The sequence below is a fragment of the Harpia harpyja genome, chromosome 8, assembly GCF_026419915.1.
Source record: "Harpia harpyja isolate bHarHar1 chromosome 8, bHarHar1 primary haplotype, whole genome shotgun sequence".
Lineage (NCBI taxonomy): Eukaryota > Metazoa > Chordata > Aves > Accipitriformes > Accipitridae > Harpia > Harpia harpyja.
The window spans coordinates 1,277,128-1,301,321 of record NC_068947.1 but is presented as its reverse complement, the minus strand read 5'-3'; the positions used below and the strand labels follow the sequence as shown (position 1 = coordinate 1,301,321).

The 24,194-nt window shown below is 39.4% G+C and overlaps 1 protein-coding gene across 3 annotated transcripts in view; it reads left to right on the top strand.

The window, feature by feature from the left end:
• Positions 1–99: 99 nt before the first annotated feature.
• The window catches only part of RPS6KA3 (ribosomal protein S6 kinase A3), a 76,730-nt gene continuing 52,635 nt past the window's right edge, over positions 100–24,194 (top strand). The window contains exons 1-2 of one of the 3 annotated variants that reach the window (XM_052793861.1): positions 100–306; positions 12,236–12,292. In XM_052793861.1, coding sequence (XP_052649821.1) covers positions 235–306; positions 12,236–12,292 — 129 coding nt within the window. In that variant the 5' untranslated portion in view covers positions 100–234. Of the gene's footprint in view, positions 307–12,235; positions 12,293–23,250; positions 23,373–24,194 lie in introns of those variants that run through there. The other 2 variants (XM_052793860.1, XM_052793862.1) reach the window with 2 other exon arrangements.

Sequence of the window (24,194 nt, the reverse complement as noted above, 5' to 3'; positions counted from 1 at the left end):
GACGCGCGGCTCCGCCTGGCAGCGGGGAGGGGGCGGGAGGAGGGACGGAGCGACCGACGGACGGACGGACGGACGGACGGACGGAGGGAGGGTGGCAGCGGGCAGCAGTCGCCGCAGTGAACCGCCGCCGCTAGAGCCAGCCGGGGTGTCCCGCGCCCTGCCTGCCTGCCTCGCCGCCCCCGCCTCGGTGTGGGATAAGCGGAGCGCGGAGGCTGCGGGAGCCCGGCGGGGAAGATGCCCCTGGCGCAGCTGGCGGACCCTTGGCAGAAGATGGCTGTGGAGAGCACAGCCGAGAGCAGCACCGAGGTACGGGGCGGGCGGGTTGTGGGGAAAGTTGTGAGGAGAGGACGGGACCTGGGCGCCCGCCGCCGCCGCCGCCGCGGGAGGGGACGGGCAGAGTTTCCCTTCGCGGGCGCTCGGGGCGGGCAGCGCCGCGACCGCGGGTGGGTGGCCGGGGGGCAGCGGCCCGGGGCGGGGGGGGGGGGGGGGGGGGGGGGGGGGGCTACGGGGCGCCGGGCCGCTGAGGCGGCGGCGGGGCGGGGGGGAGACGGTGAACGTTGGCGCCTGCCGCCCGGCCGGCCCCTGCGCGCCGCTTCCTCCCCGGGGCACTGCCTCAGGGCCGGGACCGGCCGGGACTCCCCGCCCCGCTCCGCCGCTCCGGGGCTCGTTTCACGGGACCGGGCTGCTCCCGGCTCGCTCCCTCCCCTTCCGCCCCCTTTCCCCGGGAGGGAGTAACCTGCTGCGGCCGCGGCGGCGGCGGCGGCCGACTCGGGCGCTTTTGTTCCAGCGCGGTGTCTGGTTACTGTCACGGCGAGTTTCCCGTCCCGGGGCGGCCCCGCCGCCTCCGCAAAGCGCGGCCCCGGGGCGGGCGGGAGGGCCGGGGCCTGCCCCTCACCTTGCCCGGTAGCCGCCGTCCCCGCCCGGGTGCCTCTGCCCCCCCCCCCCCCCCCAGCCCCTTATCTAAGCAGGATGGGGTTGTCGCTGCAGTTTCGCAAGCGTTTGGGAAACCGCAGGGGTGAAGCTTTGTGCTTGGCGGCGTTTATGGGAACATCCCTGAGATGCAGCGCGGTGTGGTTTCCTGCCCCTGGTAGCGGGGAGTTGGTGTTGTGCCCCTGCCCTTGTCAGGCGGGACGCGTGTCAGCTTTCCTAGGCTGGGGTAAGGAGAGCGCCTGGAAATGAGACTCGCTTGCATGCGAGGCCATAGATGCCCTCAGTTATTTTCATTTTTTTTTTTTTCCTACAGCGTACTACTGTGTTGGTTTGGATCTGTGTAAACACTACACCTACACAGTCGGCTGTGCTTGCTCCGTGATTCCCTAGTAGCCCACAATGCATGTGCTAGTTTGGGACCAGACTCCCGTCTGAAAAAAAAGAGCTTCCTCTGACAGTGCAGCTTCTACCTGAATCTGCTCCAGCTGATACGCAGCCAGGCTGCTTCGAGTGATGCTGAGCTTGAACAGCGTGGACTCAGGCCAGCTCACAGCAATTAGTCGCAAGGATAGGACTTACTCCTTAGTGAGCGGAGCAAACAGAGAGAGAGAGACCAATGCAAAGTTTCTGCAGTATCAGAAGTGTTCGTCCTTTTGATGTTTGTCTCGTCTTCCTGCTGCTTAATGTGACTGCATCTCTGGGGGTCAGAACACTCTGCAGTTCTGATCTGACAGGCAGATCTGTCTTTTAAATTCTTGCCAGTTACTGTAGTTACTTTTAAATTCTTGCCAGTTATTCGCTGGCTTCTGAAGTGGTGATCTTAGATGATTTATTTTCTTTTAATGGGGAGTAACTGCAATAGTAGTGTGATGCTTGAGGGCGGGGGAGAAGGTGGTAGGGGAGACGTTTCTGCAAGACCACTTAGACTAATGATTTAGAGACAAGGTCTTAACTGTTGCTTTCGTCTTCCCTGTTCACTGCATGTAGTCTGCGCTGTAGTAACTTCAGTAATGGTTTATATGCTGGAAAGGTAGCAAAATAGATTGTTATTTGAAATGTGTGTATGTGCAGGATTGATTATACTTTGTTACTTGCTTTAGTGTATTTCAGACATGATTTATTTTTAAACTGCTGTCATAAACTTCCTGAAACAAGTGTATTTTGCCTCTTCCTAAAAAAAAAAAAAAAAAGGTTAAATGCTTTACATTGAGATGAGTCTACAGCAGTTTATCACCAAAAAATTTTGTAGGACCACTAACAAAACATGAAACAGCCACTGAACTGACAGGTTTGCACTCTAAGGCCCTAGTCTAGAGTAAATACTTGGTTCTTGAAAAGACCAGACTGCACCTGTAAAAGCTTCTCAGCTGAACCTCAAATGGAAAAAAGTAGACTTAGAAAGGTTGCTTACCTGAAATGAGATTTTAAGAAAAGATGTTTCAGTGAAAATAGGTAAGTTTAGGTCAAGTACATAAACAAATGACCTAAATACATAACTTACATTTTCAATTTGCATGAGTTGTGTTTATCTGTAGCATAGCAATATCCTAATTACAGACCCTATCCTGCAAGAGTATCCTTGGGCAAAAATATTTTTTACATCCACCTGGAAACTCACTGTGATTTCAGTCATAGTTTGATAGTAGTAATGTGTTTAGCTGTAATACTGAGTGAGGCCAAGAGTTTCCGCTAACCTCTCGGATTTGCTGATGTAGTTCTTGTAACACTGTGTTATCTACATGGAATTACACATTATCAAGCTTTAAAACTCAGCTCAGACATTTTCTTTGTCTTGACAGCTCTATGAGTTTTTATTTCAGATTAATTTTTATACATTTCCCAGTGCAGTCCTGTATTTGGTTTTATAGTGGTACCGCCGAGGAGGCGATTTGCTATGATGTGTGAGCAAATTTGGTAGGAGGAGTAGAATGCCTTTAACTAGTATTACTTTGGAAGACAGTATAGTTAACCATCAACAGTTGCTGGAACTTCGGTGTACAGGACAGCAGATTTGTAGAACACGTCCTTCTTGAGAAATAAAGCAAACAATTTCATTAGATAAAATATGGGTTTCTAGTTTTCAGAGATCAGTTGCAGGACATCTGTTTCTACAGGTAGAAATAGGTCAGTGATCCACATTGCATCTCTGACAGCTTTTTCAATGTGTAAAGTTGTTAGGCTGTTTTTAAAATAATTTGTCTACGTAGTATAATGTATTTTTGTTTTGTTTTTAAAATTTCATGTTTTAAATGACACCACCTTTAAAGCCTGTGGAATGATGCTGTCTTTTATTGACCCAGGGTCCACTCAAGATTTATAACAAGCATAGGTTTGTTTTTCGTGTTGAGAGTGTGCCTGTTATTTGAAGTCATCTGCTTTCAAGCAAATTAAGTATTGATGATTTGAGTTTGTATTTGAATGCCTGAATGACTAGCCTGATCCTTTGATCTGTACAGCCAGCTATGCATATTAGTGTCGACTGGAGGAGAATGAATACAGTTATGGCAGCCAAATTTTGGACACCAGTACCATAAGCAGATGCCATTTGCTAGACTTTCTGGGAATCATTTGTGCCATCTATCTTTAGGAGTTTTAATTTAGGTGCTATAAATCAGCTGTGGAGAAAGTTCAGTTTTTTCCGCTGCTCTTGACAGGGGATTTGTGATCATCTATTTAGGTGTCTAAATCGATGGTATCAATCTCCTCTCACAGAATTCCTTGTTTTATCTTCTGTATCCAGAATTATTTGAACCTTGCACCAGACAAGGGGTACTAGCGTTTAACAGTCATGCTGATGCTTTAAAGAATCTCGTAGAATGTAATTTTTGCTTTGTAATTCCATTCTGATGTCAGTGCAACATTCTCAATATCAATGTATACTTCTGGCATGGAATCTGAAATTTATCAGCTGTCTTGCCACCTGAAGCCATGAGGCTTGTTGTGACTGTCTCTTTACATTCTGTACTAGTCTGCGTGATCAGTGTTGTACTTACGTTCCACAGGAACAAAGGCTATATTTGCAGTCATTTCTTCTATAGCCAACACAGGAAACAATTCAAAGCCAAAAATGGAATCACCTAAATGGACTGGTCTATGTGGATTTTGAAGACTATCCGTTGTCTCTCCAGTATAGGCAGAATTCTCTGCAGCACTCTGCTATCACTTCTCATACAGACCTGCTGTCAGTACAGTGCATTCTGAAGTCTGGGTTTTTCACAGATGTGCGGAGTGACATTTTCTTACGTTGGGCTAAAAGTGGCAATTGGCAATTTAGTTCTCGCCTAAATAAGTAGTATACTCTGTGTTCCACAAACTACTGTGACAGAAGGACAGGTGAACAGATGTTATATATCTGTAAATACCGTCTTCAGAAACACATCATCTGCATGAAAGATGTTTACGGGTGTGCGTGGGGCTTCTTCAGCTTTTTCAGTTCCTTAATGGTACAATTTTACCTCTACTGTTCTTTAGTTAACACATTCCTACTACGCGGCGTAGTACTGATGTCCTGCTGTCAGCTGGGTGGGCTAGGAGGGGGCAGGTGCTTTACTCTGCTGAATTCGGTACCTTCATGCAGTATTGCGTGTGCTCCGCGGCTCTTGGTTTCCTCACGGAAGGTGTTGAGTTTGACTTCTTGAATCGTTCTGTTAGGGTTTTTTATGGCATTGGCAGTTCTTGTAATTGTTTTGTTCATTATAGCGTACGTAGTATTTCTCGCCACAGCTGGGACACCTAACACAAAGTAGATGTAAGCAGACTGATGTGTTTAAAGGCATGTCTGTTGCCTTTGAATTGATTGTGATCTGTCACACTGACTGTCCTTGTTTGTCATTTGAAATGCTCGACTTAGGTTCACAATGTTACATAGAAAAAGGTGGGTGTTTAATTATTTCTTCACATCAAAAATACTAGCTTTATGAGTTGATTGATCTTGGCAGTTGGCAGATCTATCAACTTTAAGAACTCTTTCGAGATACTGGGTTTGGGTTGTGGTTTTTTGTGGGTTTTCGTTTGGTTTGGGGCGGTGTGTTTTGTTGTGTGTGTCTGTTTTTCAAATATAATTTATAGCCATATTCCAATAATGAAACTTTTAAGCAGTTTTTCAGGCAAGAGTAAAACCTTGTAATTGTTTTTTCAATCTTGGTGACTTTGAAGAGGGGAATAATTTGATCAGTAAAACTGGATTAGTTAGAATTCTACTCTTCAGGGAGTTTTTAAGTTTAGATGAACTAAAGTGGCTGATGACTGCAAGTATTGTGCTATACGCTTGTGTACATGATACTGTGCTACTTACTCTCTCTTTATTCTGTGAAAGAAGATTAAATGCCTCATCCATTGGAAATAGAGGGGGGATAAAATCCTGTGTAACAGATGGGAAAATGAGGCTTGACAGCTTAGTGACCCCACCTAGCATCATTCCGGGTGTCTCTTCTAGAGCTAGGAGATGAACTCTCATTTCCAGGGACCTACTCCCCTGGCTCAACCACAAAGTTGCTGCTAGCTAGTTCTTATCAGTAACAGTTACCATATGTTCCCTTTGATGCAAGGAACCCCCTGTGGTATGCTTAATGCTCCACTTAACTCTTTTTGGAGGAAATGTGCTGCCTTTTTTATTTTTAAAAATTTATTTATTTATTTATTGAGTGAAGCAATTCAATTGTGTAGAAGGTAGCATGTGTCTTCTAAATATGTTATTGTCTGGGTCTGTTTAGTGACACAATTTCTGAGGTTCTGTTTAATTAAATTAATTAGTTAAATTTCCATTTAACATTTGATTTCAAGCATTAATTTATCAGAACATGCTTAAGTATATACAGAAGAAGTGAAGAAATGGTATTTTATTGTGATTTTAAATGTCTTTGTCCTGCAGTCTCAAAAGGTGGTGGTTTCAGGATGTAATCAGACCATGTTGAATATTATTTGTATTATTCCTTACATAACATGATTGCCAAAATTAGTTACTGTTAGAACTTTGGCTTGCATGTTAAACAAATATTTTACTTAACAGGGAGTCTTTTTCCTCCTGTCTTCCAGCAGTTGACATTTGTTGTATAGTCACCTTGGAAATCCTGAATTTTAGGAAATAGTGAAGTTGCTCCATAGCTTAGTCTCTCTTAGTAGAATTTATTAAAATAGGTAAATGACAAAATGAGCACAAAAGAGTAATGCTTTAGCTGATTTCAACCATTGTCGTTCATCGTGCAAAGAGATTCTAAGAAACCCGTCTCTGCTCTCTAAGGAATTGCAGCAGTCAGCCTTGCTGCGCCCGTTGGCTGCCCCCTGACTCACGGGGGAAGGACCTGGCACGTTAGTCCCTGTGTGTGCCCCGGTCCCCTTTGGAAGGAGCCCAGGCAGGCACAGGGCGTTTTGGTGGGGGGCACAGGGCGTTTTGGTGGGGGGCACAGGGCGTTTTGGTGGGCCTGGGACAGCAGCAGGCAGGGGTGGTGAAGCGTACCCGCCTTCTCGTGCAAAAACAGTCTTGGTAATAAGATTTGTATGCTGTCAGGTGCTAGAGTCGCTCTTAGGATGATGTGTGCGAGCAGAGAACGAGTTTCTTTTATTTTTGTTTGTGCAGCAATGGCTGGATATACTGAAATAAGTGATTTCTACTTGTATATTTCTTCTTCCTCTTTGGAGCAGATGAACAGAGAATAGGTGGTATGTGTTTTGTTTTGTTCTTTTCCTAATGCTGCTGAATTGATGTATTAAGTGTAATAATTTACCACCCATACAGGTAGGGAACTGAATGAAAATTATACTTCCCTGTCTTTTTTTTTTTTTTTTTTTTTCCTCTGCCTGAACAAATGAACATACACAATTGGAGCTTCTTTTAGCTACAGAAAGTGGTTGGCCTGGATGAAGATTTTATGATACTATATGTCTGGCATCTCGGATAATGCCATGGCACTTGTCTGACTTCAAGCTGAGTTAATTCAGAGAGCTGCAAACTTTTTTTTTAGTTTCATTTTCTGACCTGACTTGGCACAGGGCTGGACAAATGCCAGTGCTGAGGAAAGCATCGCGGTGGAGGAAAGGGGACTGCTTTTCTGTATTGTTAAACTATACTCTTGAGTCATATTAGATAAGAAGGCGGTAGTGTAAAGTAGATAGGGTTTACGAAATCACATAGTTAAAGTTACCAGAGTATCCTAACTTAAGGAAGTTTGGCTTTGTACCTAAATGATCTGCATGTTAATGGCTTATATCTGAGGTTGATTGTCTACAGGGAGGCAAATTTCAATGTCCTGCTGTTTCTTTTAATACTCAGCAAAGGAAGAAGTCAGTCACCTTAGTTAATAAAGTTTAGAATAAATTATGTGGATTTAATAGAACTTTCATGAAGTAACAAAGTTTTTTATAAAAGAAATGCTTGCAGTAATTTTATGTTTCACAAAAATAGTATTTTTCAAAAAATTTAAGGAGTTTTTAATACTTGCATGTACTATTTTTGACATAGTATATGCAAAACATTGATTATATGCTATGAGAGAACAGCAAAAGAAGTCTAAGATGATAGCTCACTTCTGCTACTTACATAAAATAAGTTTTAATCAGGTCAGGATTTAGGTAAGTGCTTCAAATCTGTGTGGCTTCACAGCTCAGGAGTTAGGGCACAAGTCATTAATTCAGATCCTGTTAAAACCTTATATTTTAGTTAAGCCCTGGAATAGATTGTGAAAACTCCATTACTGAAGATTTAGGAAGGGGTTAGACATAAACATCTTGTGAGGGACATTGTAGGAATAGCTGATCATGCCTTCGTGCACTGAGATAGATCGCATGACCTCTCAAGGTCCTCTCAGTCTATTTTCAACTATTTTTCTGCAGACCTACAAATTTTTTCTCAGGGTAGCTCATTGCTGCTTAGAATAGCAAGCTTGAGTGTGTACAGTTTGAAAGGGTTTTACTGAATGTAGTTCCATGCAGCGCCTTGTGTTGCTAACAGCAAATTTGTTGTGTATGTTTCAGTGGGAATACTGTATTCTGTACTGCTTTGAAATAAGCCAGACGCATTGTTACAGCTTTACTCAATTCAAGGACCGCACGGTTCTTCAGCTTTATCTGTCAGTTGAGAGTCCCTTGAAAACACCAGAGTGTAAGTGCTCAGATCTATATATGGTAGCTGAAAACTAGGAATTACCTGGGAGAAACTTCAGACTTATCCAGGTAATTTATTTAAATTATAATTCCAAAGCATAGTTAAATCGTCGCCTGTATTACTCATTGACATGTTAAAACTTCTAGATAATGATTTTTAAATGGTATGATTCAGATGTCTTGTCTGCTTGTGTACTCAAAACATCATCCTGCACTGATATACAGTACATAATTCTTGATTTGTCCAATTGTTAAGTCTAAGAATATAACACTTTTTAAATTGTATCTTAATTGGGGTGTATGGTTCTGCTGAAAGACACCAATTACATGGAAAAGTCAATAGTTATATAATATACTGAACTCTGTTAATAGTATAAAGACTGGGTACTAACTCAAATGCTCAAGCGCAATATTAATAGGAAATATTGAAGTTAATGGCAGAAGAATTATACCAAAACCTATAACTGTTATCAATTTCATAAAGGCTTTTAAAATAACTGACAAACATAGTCGGGTAAAAAAGTTAAAATATTTGGCAGAGAGGCTACTTAAACATCCCAAAATAGTCTAGCAATTGTCTAAACGCAAAGCAGAGATGTTTTGGGGGTGGAAGAAGATATTTTGTCTAATATCAAAGAAGATCTGGGGACAAACTTATGTCCTTCAGAAAAAAATTCTATTAAACTGTAGGAAAGAACATAAAGTTCAGCAAGGTAAGTCCAAATTAGCAGAACTTTGATTTGCAAACAGAATGTGAGAATAGAGATACTAAACTAAATCTAAAAACTTCAAGTGTATACTATCTGTAATATTACTGATGAAACTAATGGGAAAAATAGGAAAAAATGAGTACTAGAGGAAACATAATGATTTGTCTGCTTAATACTTCAATTAACGTGGTTTAGATACCTGTAAAAAAAACCTGTGTGATGGGAATGATGGGTACCTGACATTATTATTAAAATAAGATATTCTGCACCAAATTGGTAAGTTTGAATTGCTGTTATGGATGCCAGGTGGTGTGTTTTACATACACCTTATCCATGTGGGTCCAGTGCTAATCAGAAGGATAGATGGGAATAGCATTAGGTTTATTGTGCAGGTGCCCACGATAGTACAATTTTGCCAGGCTTTTGAGATGAATTGGATCTCTTGCAGTAAATGTTAGAACCAAAATTTAAAAAAAATAAATAAATTTACACTTCACATTAAGACTGTAGATCAATATACAGTTGTAGTGTGTAAAGTGCAGGATATTCCCTGCTTCACAAAAAGTGGTTAATTGATTGTGGGTGGGATGTGGGCTACATTTCTCAAGGTACTCCTTTCTTACAAAGGATGTAGTATGATTATATTTTCTCAGTGCCAATACCCTAACATACGCCACTACTTGCTACCTCTTGGCTCCTTCCAGTGCAGTTATTTATGGGTGTGTGTTACTAGTCAAGAAGTGAAATAACCCGATTTTTTAAAATTTTTTTTTTTTTTTTAAAAAGCCTTCTTTAAACTGTCTTTTAGCCAGGAGAATTAAGTACTTGATTATATCCTAAGAGTTCAGTGGGTAATTTTTGATTGCTAGAAATATTGATGGTTGATTTCCTGTTTTGTAGTTTGACTTTTGTCTCAGAGGTTCTCTTGGTTCATACGGGGGACAGTTACGTACCAGCTGCCTGATGCAGATTCCCTGATGTTTATCTGCTTTATGCTTATTTAGGAAACCTGTAGGATCCCTTTTGTGTTCCTGTCCATGTGACTTCAGGAAAACTGCTGGAACCCAGCTGTGTTTAAGCTGATTTCTACTAATTTAGTGAAATGTGGCAACAGGCTTAAAAGCTTTTGGGAGTCAAATTTGTAGCTAACTAAACATGACTCTTTCTGCTGGAAAACAGAATAGGAAGCAGAATTTGAGTGAATTGGATGAGCATTTTGTAGGTTACCTTTATAAGGGTTGTATACCCTCCTTTCATGGTGTAAATTGATTGCTGATGTGCTTAGGTGTAAGTAGAAACTTTCTGTGGACCTTTTCTGTTATTTTTCTTATAGTTCTCTTGTGCTGTCATCTGAAATATATTCTACTTTTGGAGCCAGAGTACTGGAAATAGCCAGATCTTTGATCCATTCTGCTTCCTTAGTGTCCCACTACGGGAGGAGTGCAGTTATGAAGAATAATCAAGGTCTAGAGTCTCTGTCTTTGAATTAAACCAATCTGTACATGTGAAAGATATATCCAGCCTTCTCTTATTCTGTATTCATCAGACTATTATATCTAGTCCCAATCTGTTATGTCACTGAGACATGTCCTTGGTTCTAGTTAAATACTAGAGGGAGTCTGCGCCCAGCAAAACGGAACCTGTTTCATTCGCTCACCTCTTAAGCATGCTGCTGACCTCCTCACTCCACAGTGGTTTAAATATTGCCACTTCCAATAGGAACCTTTTGGCTTTACATTTTAACTCATAAGAAAGGCAGTATGCTTTGTAGACTTTCTGAATACACAGCTGCTTTCCATTTAATAGTGTCATATACCAGCAAACCATAAATCATATATACATATTCTTCTTTACCTTACATGCCTCAGACTGTTCTGAGAAAAACTGGTTCTACCAACCAGTGATTCCTTTAGCATAATGATTGCTTGGGTAGACCTATTTAAAAAGATCTTGCTAATCCAGTGATCTGGCTCAGACATGACAGCATGGTGCACATGCTGATTTCTTGAGTTTGTTCCTAGTTCCAATAAGTGTATTTGGAGTGCACTGTTTGAATTCAACTGAAAAGTAAGTGAAAGCAATGCAGAATTAAACAGGAAAACCAGATTGTACAAGACAGTTCATTTGTGTTGCAAAAGTTTGCTGTGTTTTTCCTGGTGGACTGATAAAATGTTGAAAAAAGTCAATGAGGTTAAAGATCAGAGCATTTTTAAAAACAGAGGTTGAACATTCAGTGTATTTGCCATGTTTGAAAATTAGAATTCATAAGTGGTTAGGATTTAATCTGTCACTTCATATAAAAGATTCTCCTCCAGCCATGTGTAAGCTGGAAGACTATATTAATCAAAAGTTGTTACAGAAAAATGCTAGGAAGGTTCCACACAAGAAGTCTGCTGAAAAACTGAACTGTGGGAAGGAAGGTGTAGAATGAAGCTCAAATCTCTGAATCTCTGAGCTGCTTTTATTAACTTCCTAACATCTAGAAAATATCTATCCATACATGCATGTAACTTTATTTTAAGTAAATTAAGTTCCGAAAAAATAGATTAATTAGGCTTTGTGTTCTCTAGGGAAGCAGTACACAAATGAACTTAAATTCTGCCTCCAGTGGTAATCAAAAATGTAACCATTTTTAAATGTTTCTCATTTGTTTCTAAAATCATATTGAATTGCTTTTAAACTTTAGGAGCAAACTAAGTATTAATACCCCAGGTGATAGCCCATATTGTAAATTAGAAAATACATATTTTTCCTACAGCTTGCTAATATTCATGCTTGTTGTGTAAGCAAGGTCATTCTAAGTCTTTCTGGGTAAAGTGTCTCTTAGAAATTCTCCAATTATAGGAACACTGACAAGGAAAAGAAAGCATTTGTTGACTAACAAGGTATTTAAGCTTTTTTTAAATCTTTATGGGTAAATTTCAAATTCAAAAGCCTATTTCTGTATGGCTTGTTAGAATGGTCCTTAGGAAAGTACAGAAGGTAGTAAATGCTGGCTAATAAAATTAGCACTGTGTTCATAGTTTTTATAAGGTTATACTGTAGTTATAAATGTTCTTGAAGTAGTCATGTTAGAGTAAGGACTGACTTGCTACATAAGGTCTTGCTCTTAGGAATAACCTATTTATCTGTTCTTGGTTGTGGCTTTTTGCTGTTCAGTCTTCATCAGCTTTAACTCTTTTGCTGAAGTTGTAGCAGTGGGAAAATAACATCTAGCTGTGTAGTAGTAAGGCTTCAAATACTAGGTTGTTTTATATATTTCTTACAGTGACTTCATCCAGTTTGATAATACACGAGGATCAAAGCGAGAGTGGCATTGCATGCCAGCAATAAGCAGTCTTCTGTGTTTACTTTCAATTACTTTTTTTTTTATAGAATATGGAGAAGAGAACACTTGATCCTGTATGGTAGCATGCTGTAAAAGCACATTGGCAATGTATTTACTTCTGTACTTGGATTCAGCATTTCTAGTAACTTGCTGTGTCTGTTTCTTACAGAATGGACAGCAAATTGTGGATGAACCTATGGGAGAAGATGATATCAACCCACAAACTGTGAGTAAAAGATGGTTGTAATAAAGATAGATGGGACAATATTGTAGCACACTGATATCACTTAATTTACAGGCAGTTTGCCACTAATGTTTTGTTGTTTAGGTTTACTAGACATGAGGTGCAATCTAGGTTCCTAATATTTTTGAGATAAATTCTTTCTCACTGACTTGTCTGGTTCTGTATCCTACTGTTTGTTCTGATGAACTTTTATGCTTTCTGTAGTATTTTTGTACGATATAGGCTCTCCCTAGTATTTCTAGTATGAGGTGGGCTTTCCTGTGGAAAGCACAAAGCTGAATATGGTAGAAGTTATGAATTGGCTTGGGGAGTGAGAAGGTTTGATAGTAAGATGTGGCTAGTTAGAGTATTCCTGAATAGGAAGGGAGGTTGAGCTCCTCTTTTCTTATCTTAGCAAACCTTGAAAACATGTAGTTCTTTTTTACTATCCACTTTTCCTAGTGCCAGCAAGGAAAGCACTTCCATCGGCTTCTGTTAGTCTCATCAGTGAATAGGTAAAAATATTTTACATCTACAAAGTATGTTTTATTAATAATTAAGTTTCAGTTGTGGTCATGTCACAACAAAGGATTCTCTCATGGTTAAATTCCACACAGATTCAGTTGCAGACACATGTGCGCTTACTGTATGAAATATGATTCTTTCAGCATGGCAGCATACACCATAGCTTTTCCCCTTCTATTTTGATAAGCAACGTGTAACAGCAGCCAGCACCTTTGTTTTTCTATACTGTCATGAGATTTCTTGGCAGTATCTGTCTGTGCCCTTTCTGTTGTTAGCATTAGTCATTTCTTATTTTCCTTATTGACCTGTGTAAAACTAGATTATTTGCATAATAAATCTTCATTAGCCTGGAGCATTCTTTCTACTCCCTTTCTCCATAGAACCAAGAAACCAAGATACAAAGTTCTAGGTCCTCTTCCTGGGCTTCCTGTTGAAAATTTTAGATGTGTCACATTGGAGTGCATTCAAGAATAGCAAAGCTAGTCCATTGAGGCCCAGGCGTTTCTTAAGTCTTTCCTCTGTTGATGTGGATTCCACCTTTCCTCTTGTGATGCTAATTTGGCTAAGTTGGAGTGAAAGAGAACTTCTGTTCATTGGTTCAGAGCTGACAAAGTTAAGGGCTTCAGAAATGTTTGCATGGAGATACTCAAAGATGATAGCTGTAGGTATCGATTTAGATGGTGACTTAAGACCCCTTCCCTGCCTCAGATAAGATGCTAAATGCTGAAACGTGCTTAGTGAAATTTTCATAGTGATGCAACAGCCAAAGGCAGAGGCTGAACTATTAATGTAGATCTTGAGTGTTTGCTGTAAATCAGATCTGGACAGTAAGCATTAGAGAGCCATGAACTAATGCACTGTGAATCACACATAGGAGTAGAGTGGTCACTCTGAGCTTGAACTAGCCAGTGAACCCAAAAAAAGGGATACCTATCCCTTTTTTCTTCCTTCCCCATAACTTTTTAAAATTTCAGTTATCTGTATATTCTAAAAGCTCATATCTCATATTCCTTTCTGCTTTCAGTAGTCTTTCAGGGGAAAATCAAGGGTGAGGAAGGACTGTGAAGCTAGTTTCCATTGCTCTTGTAATTGAGAGGCATTAATCAAAGGAATTCTTAACCCAGGCTTCTTGAAAATAGAGATGGCTGCTAAAGAGAAGATCAGAGTCAGGAAGGTTCATTGATAATTTGTTTAAGTTCCTTACCTTCGTGTCAAACTTGCAGTTTACAATATTTCATAATGTGAAGGTACCAGTGAGTTCAGGTTTCTTATTGTGATGCCTGTGACTTTTTCTCAGACATGAAGGCAACTTTAGTAGTTGTACTTTTGTGTCAGAGAGTACTAGCTGACTGTTAAGCCTGGTGATAAATGGCCTTACCAATAAAACACAATTTTTCAACTCCACATTTTGTTGGAGTTTAGAGTTCATGTGCTGGTATTGCATATTGTGCAGACTTCAGATTGTGATTAGATGGTCAAAGCTGTTTCCAGCATGGAAACATGTTTGCAGCATGGATATAATTGCAATGCCATAGCGGTTTCTCTCTCTGCTGAAGTTGTGGACAGAGGCAGTTTAAATAATGAGTGGAGTTGCCTTTTCTATGCTTGTCTTCAAACATACCAGTAACAGATGTAGCTCTTAAGCTGATATGAAAATTAGGAGTTTAAAAGTCTGCACTATATAACTGCTTTTGGTTCTTCCTCAGAAAACACAAGGCTCTGCTGTCTCTAACAACAGGGTGAAGAAATAAGGCAAGGGCTGACAGATGACTAAAGTAGTGCAGCGTTAAAGAGTAAGAAAGGAACAATATTTATGTGGTTAGAAGGCAACACCAGAAGGAGATAATTTGTTCTAATATTCCGCATAACATAGACTACAGTGCTTAGTTGAATTCTTGTTTGAACTAGAACATCTCTTTTGGGGAAAGTGTTCAGTTTGGGTTCGGTTTGTTAATTTATTCTTACTAATGTCCTTGCTTGATGATAATTTCCTTGTTTTGAGTCTGTAACTTCACCCTCTTCCTATGAGCTTTTTTGTTTTGTGTTTATCTGCTAAAATTGTATTCTTTATCTATTGTATTGGGTTTACATGACAAGGTTTCAGTAGCGGGGGGGTGACCCACCATGTCAGACAGAGCCAGTTTCAGCTGGCTCCAAAATGGAGACTGTCAACGACGCTGGTGGCGTGCCCCTGTGTTAACATGCTTGCAAAAGTGTAAAAAACCCTGTGCAGCAGCTGTGAGAGTGAGACCATGTGAGAGCAACAGCCCCGCAGACCCCCAGGTCAGTGCAGAAGGAGGGGAGGAGATGCTCCAGGCGCCGGAGCAGAGATTCCCCTGCAGCCCGTGGGGAAGACCACGGTGAGGCAGGCTGTCCCCCTGCAGCCCAGGGAGGTCCACGGTGGAGCAGATCTCCACCTGCAGCCAGGGGAGAGAGGACCCCACGCCGGAGCAGGGTGATGCCCGAAGATGGCCGTGATTCCATGGGAAGCCCACGCTGGAGCAGGCTCCTGGCAGGACCTGTGACCCCACGGGGGACCCACACTGGAGCAGTCCGTTTCTGAAGAACTGAACTCCATGGAAAGGACCCACGCTGGAGCAGTTTGAAGAACTGTAGCTCATGAGAAGGAGCCACTCTGGAGCAGGGCAAAACTGTGAAGAAGCAGCAGCAGACAGCGTTACAAGCTGACTGCAATTCCCGTTCCCCATCCCACCGGCGCTGCTTGCGGGGGAGGAGGTAGAAGAGCAGGGAACGAAGGAGTGAAGTTGAGCCTGAGAAGAAGGGGACGGTGGGAGGAAAGGTGGTTTTAGTTTTGTCTTTGTTTCTCATGATCCTACTCTATTTTTAATTGGCAATAAATTAAATAAATTTTCCCCAAGTTGAGACTGTTTTGCCCATGATGGTAACTGGTGAGCGATCTCCCTGTTCATATCTCGAGCCATGAGCTTTTCTTCACCTTATTTTTTCCCCCTGCCCTGTTGGGGAGGGGGAGTGAGAGGGTGGCTGGATGGGTGTCTGCCAGCCAGCCAAGGTTAACCCACCACAACTATCAAATTTCTCTTTCAATATTTGATAACTGCAGGATTACTTACAACTAGTTTCCTGTACTTTCTTCAGACATTCCCAAACTGCTGCTTTTTGGGGGAGCAACCCATTTTAACACAGTATGACCATCAAAAAATTAAAACATTTCTCTAGTACTCTTTCTGTCATGCTTGAGCTACTTGGTTAAGATTGTTTTAGCTTTTTAATGCTTCAAACCAGTATTTTAGGAACCTATTTTGCATTTATTTCTAGGTTGTGGTGAGTAAAATGTTGCTAATAATGATGTAAAATAATCTAGGGTGGGTTTTTTTAACAAAAAATTACTGCGGCTGCTCAGTCAGTTATAGCTGGAAGCTAGCCTTTGCTGTCTGCCAGCTAATAAAATACTGCATCAGCTGGGATGTGATATTCTTTCAGTGCTTCATATCTGTTTTGGTGCAAGATACCACGGAAACTCATCTAAGTTCTTCTGTTTAACTTTGCACTGAAATGGACTTAGAGTGCTTACGTGGTCACTGGCAATTTATGAAATTTCTCAGCTGTAACCGAGGACACTAGAGTAAATAGGCCTAGTGTGTACTAGTACATGAGGTAAGACGACAAAATATTTCAGTAGGTGTGTAAGGGATGCAGGTTCAAGATAGTGAGTTGCTATAGTTCTGTGGAGATAGAGACAGGTGAAAACTTGAAATACTGCATCCTTTTGCTGTGTTAAGTGTTTGGCTAGTGTGCTGATAATGCAAGTCAGATAAGAAATTTAAAATAAATATTTCAGCCTAACAGTTCTATCTACATAGGAAGTCTCTCTAGTATTCTGCATATCAAAAGATAAGTTTCTTTTTTTTTTTTTTTTTACATCCCTTTTCTTTTGGTCAAAAGTAAAGTTAATTGGCAGGAGAGTCTGAGTTGCAGAGCTTTGATTGAAATTTGGTAGTTTGTTGTAAGAAAAGCAGGAGCTATAATGGTACATATCTGTTTATGAGGAATCCAAGATGCTGTATGGTTAAAAGTCTCGCTCCTCTTAAAAGAGGAACCATTCAGTGTTCTAGTTTCATTACAATGACTATACTGGTTATATCTGACTTTATAGCTTGCTGTCAAATTTTTTAGCTGATATATCTCAGATGATCTGGATCCAGCAGGAAATAAATGTAAGAACAAGTAAACAACTGGCTGAAGCTTGACCTAATGCAAAAGCTTAAGTGAACATTACTGAAGGAGATGAAGCTATTTTTAAAGCCTTTTATTTGCTGCCTTTCTTACTCTTGTGCTGTCTACTGTTGCTTTCTGTAGCTCTGTGTCAATAGAGATTAAGTAAATGAACTGAGCAAATTAATTGTTTTGAGCTCTTACAATCATGATGCATGCTTTACTAGTTAAATCTAACCAGAAACTACAGCTAGTCCAGCAAGTAGCTTCCCATTTTGTATATATGTGAAGAGCATATCATGTGTGCTGTGTTCTTTGTTATGTTCTGTTACGTGGATTCAGTTTAGCTGTTAAAACACTTAATACAACTGTATTACAATTGCACTCTACTAGTTTAAGCATAATTATTAAACATACAAAAATACTAGGTTCCAAAAATTTGTGAAAAGTTGTTCTCGTAATACTTTGTAAATTGCAGAAAAACTCATGTATTTTTCTTTTTGGTAACCTGCAAGGACTGAAGATTACTTTTTTCAGTACAGGCAGGAGTGGAACCTATTCGGGCTCAAACAACTGGGATGAAAAAGTAAACCCTCTTTCCAATGGAGGTGGTTGGGTAATATTATTACACCTCTTGTATGCTTTGGTAAAACTTTAAACAAAACCCCACTTTTAAATAAAAAGAATTAAAGTGTAAAGCAGTATATTAAAATATGCTGATCTGGATGATGAAGAACTAAATGTCAGTAGCTGTCATCCTCTTACTAAAAATATATAACAAAGCTAAGTAAGACTGTAGTCAGTGGGTATTCGAAAGGTAGTGTAAGAAATGCTTGCAAAGAAAAGTCAGTAGTTAAAAATGAGTTTTTAATTTATTTTTCTTTAGTAGAATTTAAATAAAATTCAGTCAGAAGAGATGAAAATTATGACCTTTGTCGTCTTAATCAGTGTTTTAATAGAAGAGTTTGTAAGGAAAGTGTGATCTTAGAAAAGGCTTTAAGATACATTAGAAAAATAATTTGAAGCATGTGTACAATATAGTCTCTTCGGCAAAATACTGAACTTGATCAGCCAATTATATGTAGTAATAATGTTGAGATTCTATACTGTACATGAACGTATACTGTGCAATTTACCATGACTCTATAAAACACTGGTCAACCTGGGGAGGGCGGGCAGGCAGGTGTTGAGGTAAGGATAGGGAGATCACTCACCAGTTAGTCGTGGGCAAAACAGCCCCCTGTCACTCAGGCAATAATACTAAAACCGGAATAATCTGGGCTAATCTCGTTTGTTGTGTCACCATCCATGAAAATAATGAAAGATAAGAATGTTAAAATGAAGTAATTCAGCAAAAAAGAAAAGCATAATTAAACTGATAAATGTTTAGATTTTAAAACATTTGGGAGAGGCTTTTGCTGATTTTTAGTTTCACCTCAATTTTTAATATTATAGCATTGTACTAGTGAGAACTCTTAGTTTCAAAAACTGCATTTTGGCAGGTCGAAGCACTGTTTCAGGACTGCTCCAAACTTCTTTTGGATATTGCTGTTTGGGTGCTCAGTAACAGTTTCCAATTAAAAGAATAATCGTGTGTTAACGTGGCAACGAACATACTTCTGTGATTGTTTTGATATGTTTGTTTTCCTTTTGCTGGTGTAACCTTTACATTTCCATTTTTTGTGTGTGTATTTTTGTCAGTTTTTTGACATAAATTCTTGGCTCTGTGGTACAGGTTGTAAGACATAGCTAGAATTTCTTAAATATTACAGAAATGTTTGGGTTCACAAGTATTCATAGACCACTGAGTTTGGGATTTCTCATTTTTTACAGACTGATACTTAATTTTAGCTGAAACAGCCACTTGTATAGCTTATCAGTAGTAAAACAGTGACAATTTAATATTTTTGCAGTTTTGAAAGATGAGGTATACGGTCAAGTTATTCTTTCACATTGCTTACACATTCTTGAATGTGTAATTATTGCCTGTTTATATGGAAATCAAACTGAGGAAGCTTTCTTTACAGCCATAGCAATGCAGTTGTTTGAAACCATAATATTACATAATTCGGTATAACACCATGTTCCTTGTTATGAAGTAAGTCATAGTTTCTGTTAAAGCCAGCCGATAACCTGGCCATATAATGAGACAGTGTCCACTATGAAATGGAGTGAAGGAAACAACCTGGGTTACAAATACTGAACTCAGAGTTTAAGGTGGTCCATAATTCTTACATTCCTTCTAAAGTATTCTACTAAATATACTTAAATATACATACACATGTATTTAGTTCTATTTTACAATCAAATAACTTGATTCTTGAACAAATAAGTTTCCCAAGCAAACCATTCATGTCTTTAAAATTTGAATCCAGTTATTACCTTCTTAATGCCCAGATTTTCCTTTGTAAAAGGCAGAATTCCTTTTTTTTCCCTCTAATGTAGTGAAATTGGAAGTTCATTATCTTCCAAAGCACTGTGCTGTGCTGCAACTTGGATGAATTTTGCTAGAAACTTAAAGTGAAGTGCGTGCATCTTACCTGTGTAAGAATGGACTTGGTGGTCCTTGCATAAGAAATTACAGCATCCTTCTAAACAGTGCAAAGCTTTTAGTCTGAGATGTTAACTGTTGGATATCAAATCCATACAAAGAAGGCAAGCCATGGATTATTTTTTTCCCCCAAGATGTCATCAGGTGTTGAGGAAAGGTTACAGCAAAACTCTTTCACTGATGTCTTCTAATGGATTTTCTGGGTGGCTTATTTCGCACTTGGTGTCTTAGGTGCAGCATGCTTTCTGGATCTTGGTCAGAAAATTGAGTAATTTGAGAGTGTAAGCAACATTAGAAGTCAAGCTGCTTACTTGTTACATGAAGAGAAAACAGATGGTAGCCCTGAAAAGCCTGTAAACTAGCAGATGGAAACTGCCACACCCCCTGATTAATAGAATATTGCTTCTTTGGCTATACAAACATATTTGTTATGAGAAGAAGTATATTATTCAGCTTCTGAAAACTCCAAAAAGTAGCTCTCTGTTCCTCAACTGTTGACCTTCATCAAATGAGGGCTTTTCATTCCTTTTGTGTACTCCATCTTTGTTTTTTCCAGATAATTGAAGGCAATCTGTACTACAGAGCCTTGCTTGTCTAGCAGCATAAAGACTTAATTTGCATTATTACACTTCTCGGACTGACAGTATAGGAAGATTGTCAGTCCACCTAATGGACTCCACTTAGATGAAATGCTTCAACTTTTTCTGGTTATGTGTAAAAGTGTGCATCCCACTGTGGTGTGTACATTTTAATCAATCAAACCTATGGATTCCCTCGTGTTCTATACTGCTTTGAGGGTTCCTCCAGCATCTTTCCGTTCTCCTGCTATCTGTGGAGGCTGTGAGCCCCATTCTCTTGAATGTCTGGACAGCAGGTCTGATGACATTTTCTCTTCATTTTTGTAAATTCAGAGCATCCAATTTAAAAGAAGAGGAGGGGAAGATGGGAGATGAACTCACTTCATATTTCTGTACTGGAGGAGGAAATGCATTGTGCAAGTGGGGTTCTGCAATTGACAGAATGGTCACTGACGGGCATAGCAAATCCCTTTTGTTTTGGAGGCAGTTGTGTTTCGTGATAAACATGTATAATACAAATCTTTATCAAGGACTTCGAGGTAAGGGGAGCAATTTGCTGGAGCAATTTGTCCTTGTTATCACAGACTTCCCTGTTGGGGATTGCTGCCCTCTAACCTGTCTCCTTCTCAAACGAAGGAATATGTAAAAGGGCAAGCTCTTTTCTTAGAGATTCTCAAAATGAATTATGTAGCATATATCTTAATGTTTCTGGTTGGCTGGTAGTGCTCTTTGGGAACCATGCAGGCTTTATTCTCCCAGAACACAAGAAATTTCTTCCACCTGCTGCAGACCCATGCCGGTTATAGGAGAGCTATTGTTGTGAAGTAACCCCGCTGACCCCTGAACATTGTGCTTTGTACTTCACTGGGAGGTCACATAAAAGGTTTGGGAGAGCAGTAGTCAGTAATTGTACAAATGTTGCAGTTGAAATGCCTTATTCCTGTCACCCTTAGCAGATACAGCTTATCTGCAGCAGAACACACTCATACCCTTACAGCAAAAAGAGAAGAAAATGCTTATTTACCCACAGTATCTTTTCATCTTTAAAGAACATTGTAGTTAGTGTAGGTCTTACCACTTACTCTCCATTTCTGCTTTTAGCTCTCCTTGCTACCGTAGAATTTAATTTAGTGATCTGGAGACTCCTGCTCACTCTGCTTTTATGCATTCATACGTGTTCTTGACAAGGTAAGGCAGAGAGTTTGGATGGTCTCCCATTTATTTATTTAAATGTGTTTTAAGTCTTCAAAGTGTAAACAACTATATTGCTGTTAAACTGCAATTCTCGAGATATTTCAGTTTTGAGGGGGAAGTAGCTGGAGGTTTAAAACAATTGAAGAGAGGAAAGCTTCAAGTAATTTTTGTACTTGAAGTAATTTTATGAAATACTTGAAATCCTTGTGTTGCAGTAACCTCCTTGTGTTCAAGAAGCTTTGCTTATCCTGAAACAAATACCAAATCTCTTTTCATGCTGTGTTACTGCTGTTGTAGTAGAGGCTGTTTCTTCCAAGAAGGCTATACCACTGTAAGACTGTAAAAAGTACATTGTAATTGAGGACTCAAGGTGTAGTAGTAGTTACTGAATCCCTGTGTAATCTATAATAATAATTGTGTATATTCAGTACATAGCATTTGAAAGAACTGTCCCTGCAGATGTGACATAAATAAAGACCCAGAGGAGTACAAGAGAACACAAAAAAGGCACATTTTTGCTTGAGGGGTCCTGATAAAGCCAGGGTCTTTATTTCATCTCTGCATTTGGGCAAGAGGGTCTTTGCTCATGCTGGGGAGCCATATAATCCAGGTTTTAAAGGCAAAGTTAGAAACCGATACTGTAGACAGCCAGGATGTCGTAATAGAGATAGAAGCAACATATTCTGTCACTTTAAATAAATAAATTACTGGCTTTGCCTTCTGAAGAGGAATAAAAATCTAAAAAAATTGCAGTAATCCAGATATTTGTTAGAACCCAATCAAAGGGGGTAGTTTGGAGGGTTTGTTTGTTTTAATGTCTTGTGCAGGAAGAAGTACGGTATTTTGCTATATATTTCCTTTGGTACAGAGACACTAAATGGAATCACCTGGATCTGTTTATAGCTGAGAACTTGTATATGCCTTTGACTAGTTGTTGTTACTTGCCTTTATTTATTTATTTATTGCTTGAAGAAAAACAGTCTTGCTCTGTATTTTAATGGAGCATGCACTGTGTCATTCAGTGATTTTAATAAATATCAAAAAAGCTGATGATACTGTCAATATTCAGAAAATAACTTCCATACTAAATCTAGAGAGACATCAAATTAAAAACTTCATCTCTAGCTGTTCAAAGTAATTAGATTGAGTTCTAATTCTTAGAAACATTTGAAGGTTTTTTAAACATGGAAAGAAAGCTTAGGTATTTTTATTACTTTAAGAAATTTTTCACTCTCTACAGAGCAGTATAATATTGGTGCATATGTCAGACATTCAAGCTGGGCGATCCAATTGAAATAATTTCTGCAGTCTGTCTTGGCCTAACCTCTATAACATCTGTGTAGCATTTTCTATGTGCAGGATTTCAAAGGGCTATGCACAATGTCAGTTTAGTCCTTTAACAACTCTAGTAAATAAAAATAGTCATTAAGCATACGCATACTGCATTCTCTACATTGAAGTCTAAAAAGTAGTGATACATGATATGTTAAAATATTTTGTAAAATTAAGTAAAAATTCATGAAAATACAATTATCACATGTAGGACTTAAAATAGTTGCTATTCTGCTTAACTAGTGAAGTGTTGCATAGTACCATGATTTGTGAAATAGACGTTGATCTTTTTTGTTCTTTTCTGGGAACCAGGAATAAATAACATCTGCAACAGCATGTTGCTATCAGGCAATCTGCTTAAGTTTCCTGTGCTGATCTCTACAGCATCAGCAGCATGAGTACCACTGCTGCCCAGTTTTTCTTTACCACGGGGGGGGGGGGGGGAATCGATGTGGGGTTTTTTTGTTTTTTGTTTTTTGGGTTTTTTTGAGACATTCCCCCCCCCCCCCCCTTCCTCTCTCTCCCCACCCCCCAACTGTGTCTGACTTGCCTGACAGGAAATTTTCTAATTGCCGGAACAGCTGGTCACAGCAAAAACGCCAGGGTTGGTCTTCCCTGCTAGACTTATGATCGCTCAGTCAGAAAATCTAAACATCATGGTTTCTTAGTCATGTTTAAGTTTCTGGCTCTACGTGTTCGTTCTATTCGGGTGAGCTTAGTTTCTTATTTAAAAGAACCAGGGGGAAAAGGGGAAATTTTATTTTAATTAAACTTCTAATTTCAAAGCAATTTTAGTCTTTCACTGCTTTGGGAAGAGTGCTGTTTCTATACAAAGCCTTTTGTATTTTCTTTAAAAAAAAAAAAAAGTTTGTGGTGGGATCATATTTTGTAGAAGTTTCTAAGGTACCTGTTGATAATTTAGCTTTGTTGGGAAATTTACCTGCATGTAAATACTGTAAAACTTACTTTTTTTTTTTTCCTCCAGAAATGTATGAGCTTAGCTGTATGTTAAGTTTTCTCACTGAGAGTCTAGTTTTATTAAAAATGTTTGTATGTTTAAAATTAATACTTAGTGGTTATTTTAAGAGTTACATTTTCATATAGTACTTTAAACTGTAAAATATGGTTATGTGTGGAGTGACAGTTAAAATAACTCAGCCTTATTAACATCTTAAATTTACTTCTGAAAACAATATTAAGAGTAGTGATGCTCCTGCTTGTGTTACAGTTAATGTTACGGTTATTTCAACTTTTAAATGATAATTTAGTCATAGCAGACATTTAATTGGTGTAATTTGTCTTGTTGTTGAGCATATATTTAAACATAAAAGGGTTTTTTTAAGTTGAGAAAAATTTCTAGTGGAGAACTGTATTATCCCAAGCACTGTTTCCAAACTATTTAACAATATATGTAAACATGCAATATGACAGAGCACTTTGTTGTTGAAACTCAAATCACTGTTCATGTTTCTCTTGCTGTTAAGTCTGCAAATAGTTTTCAGTGAAAAAAAAACAAAACAATAACCTTCTT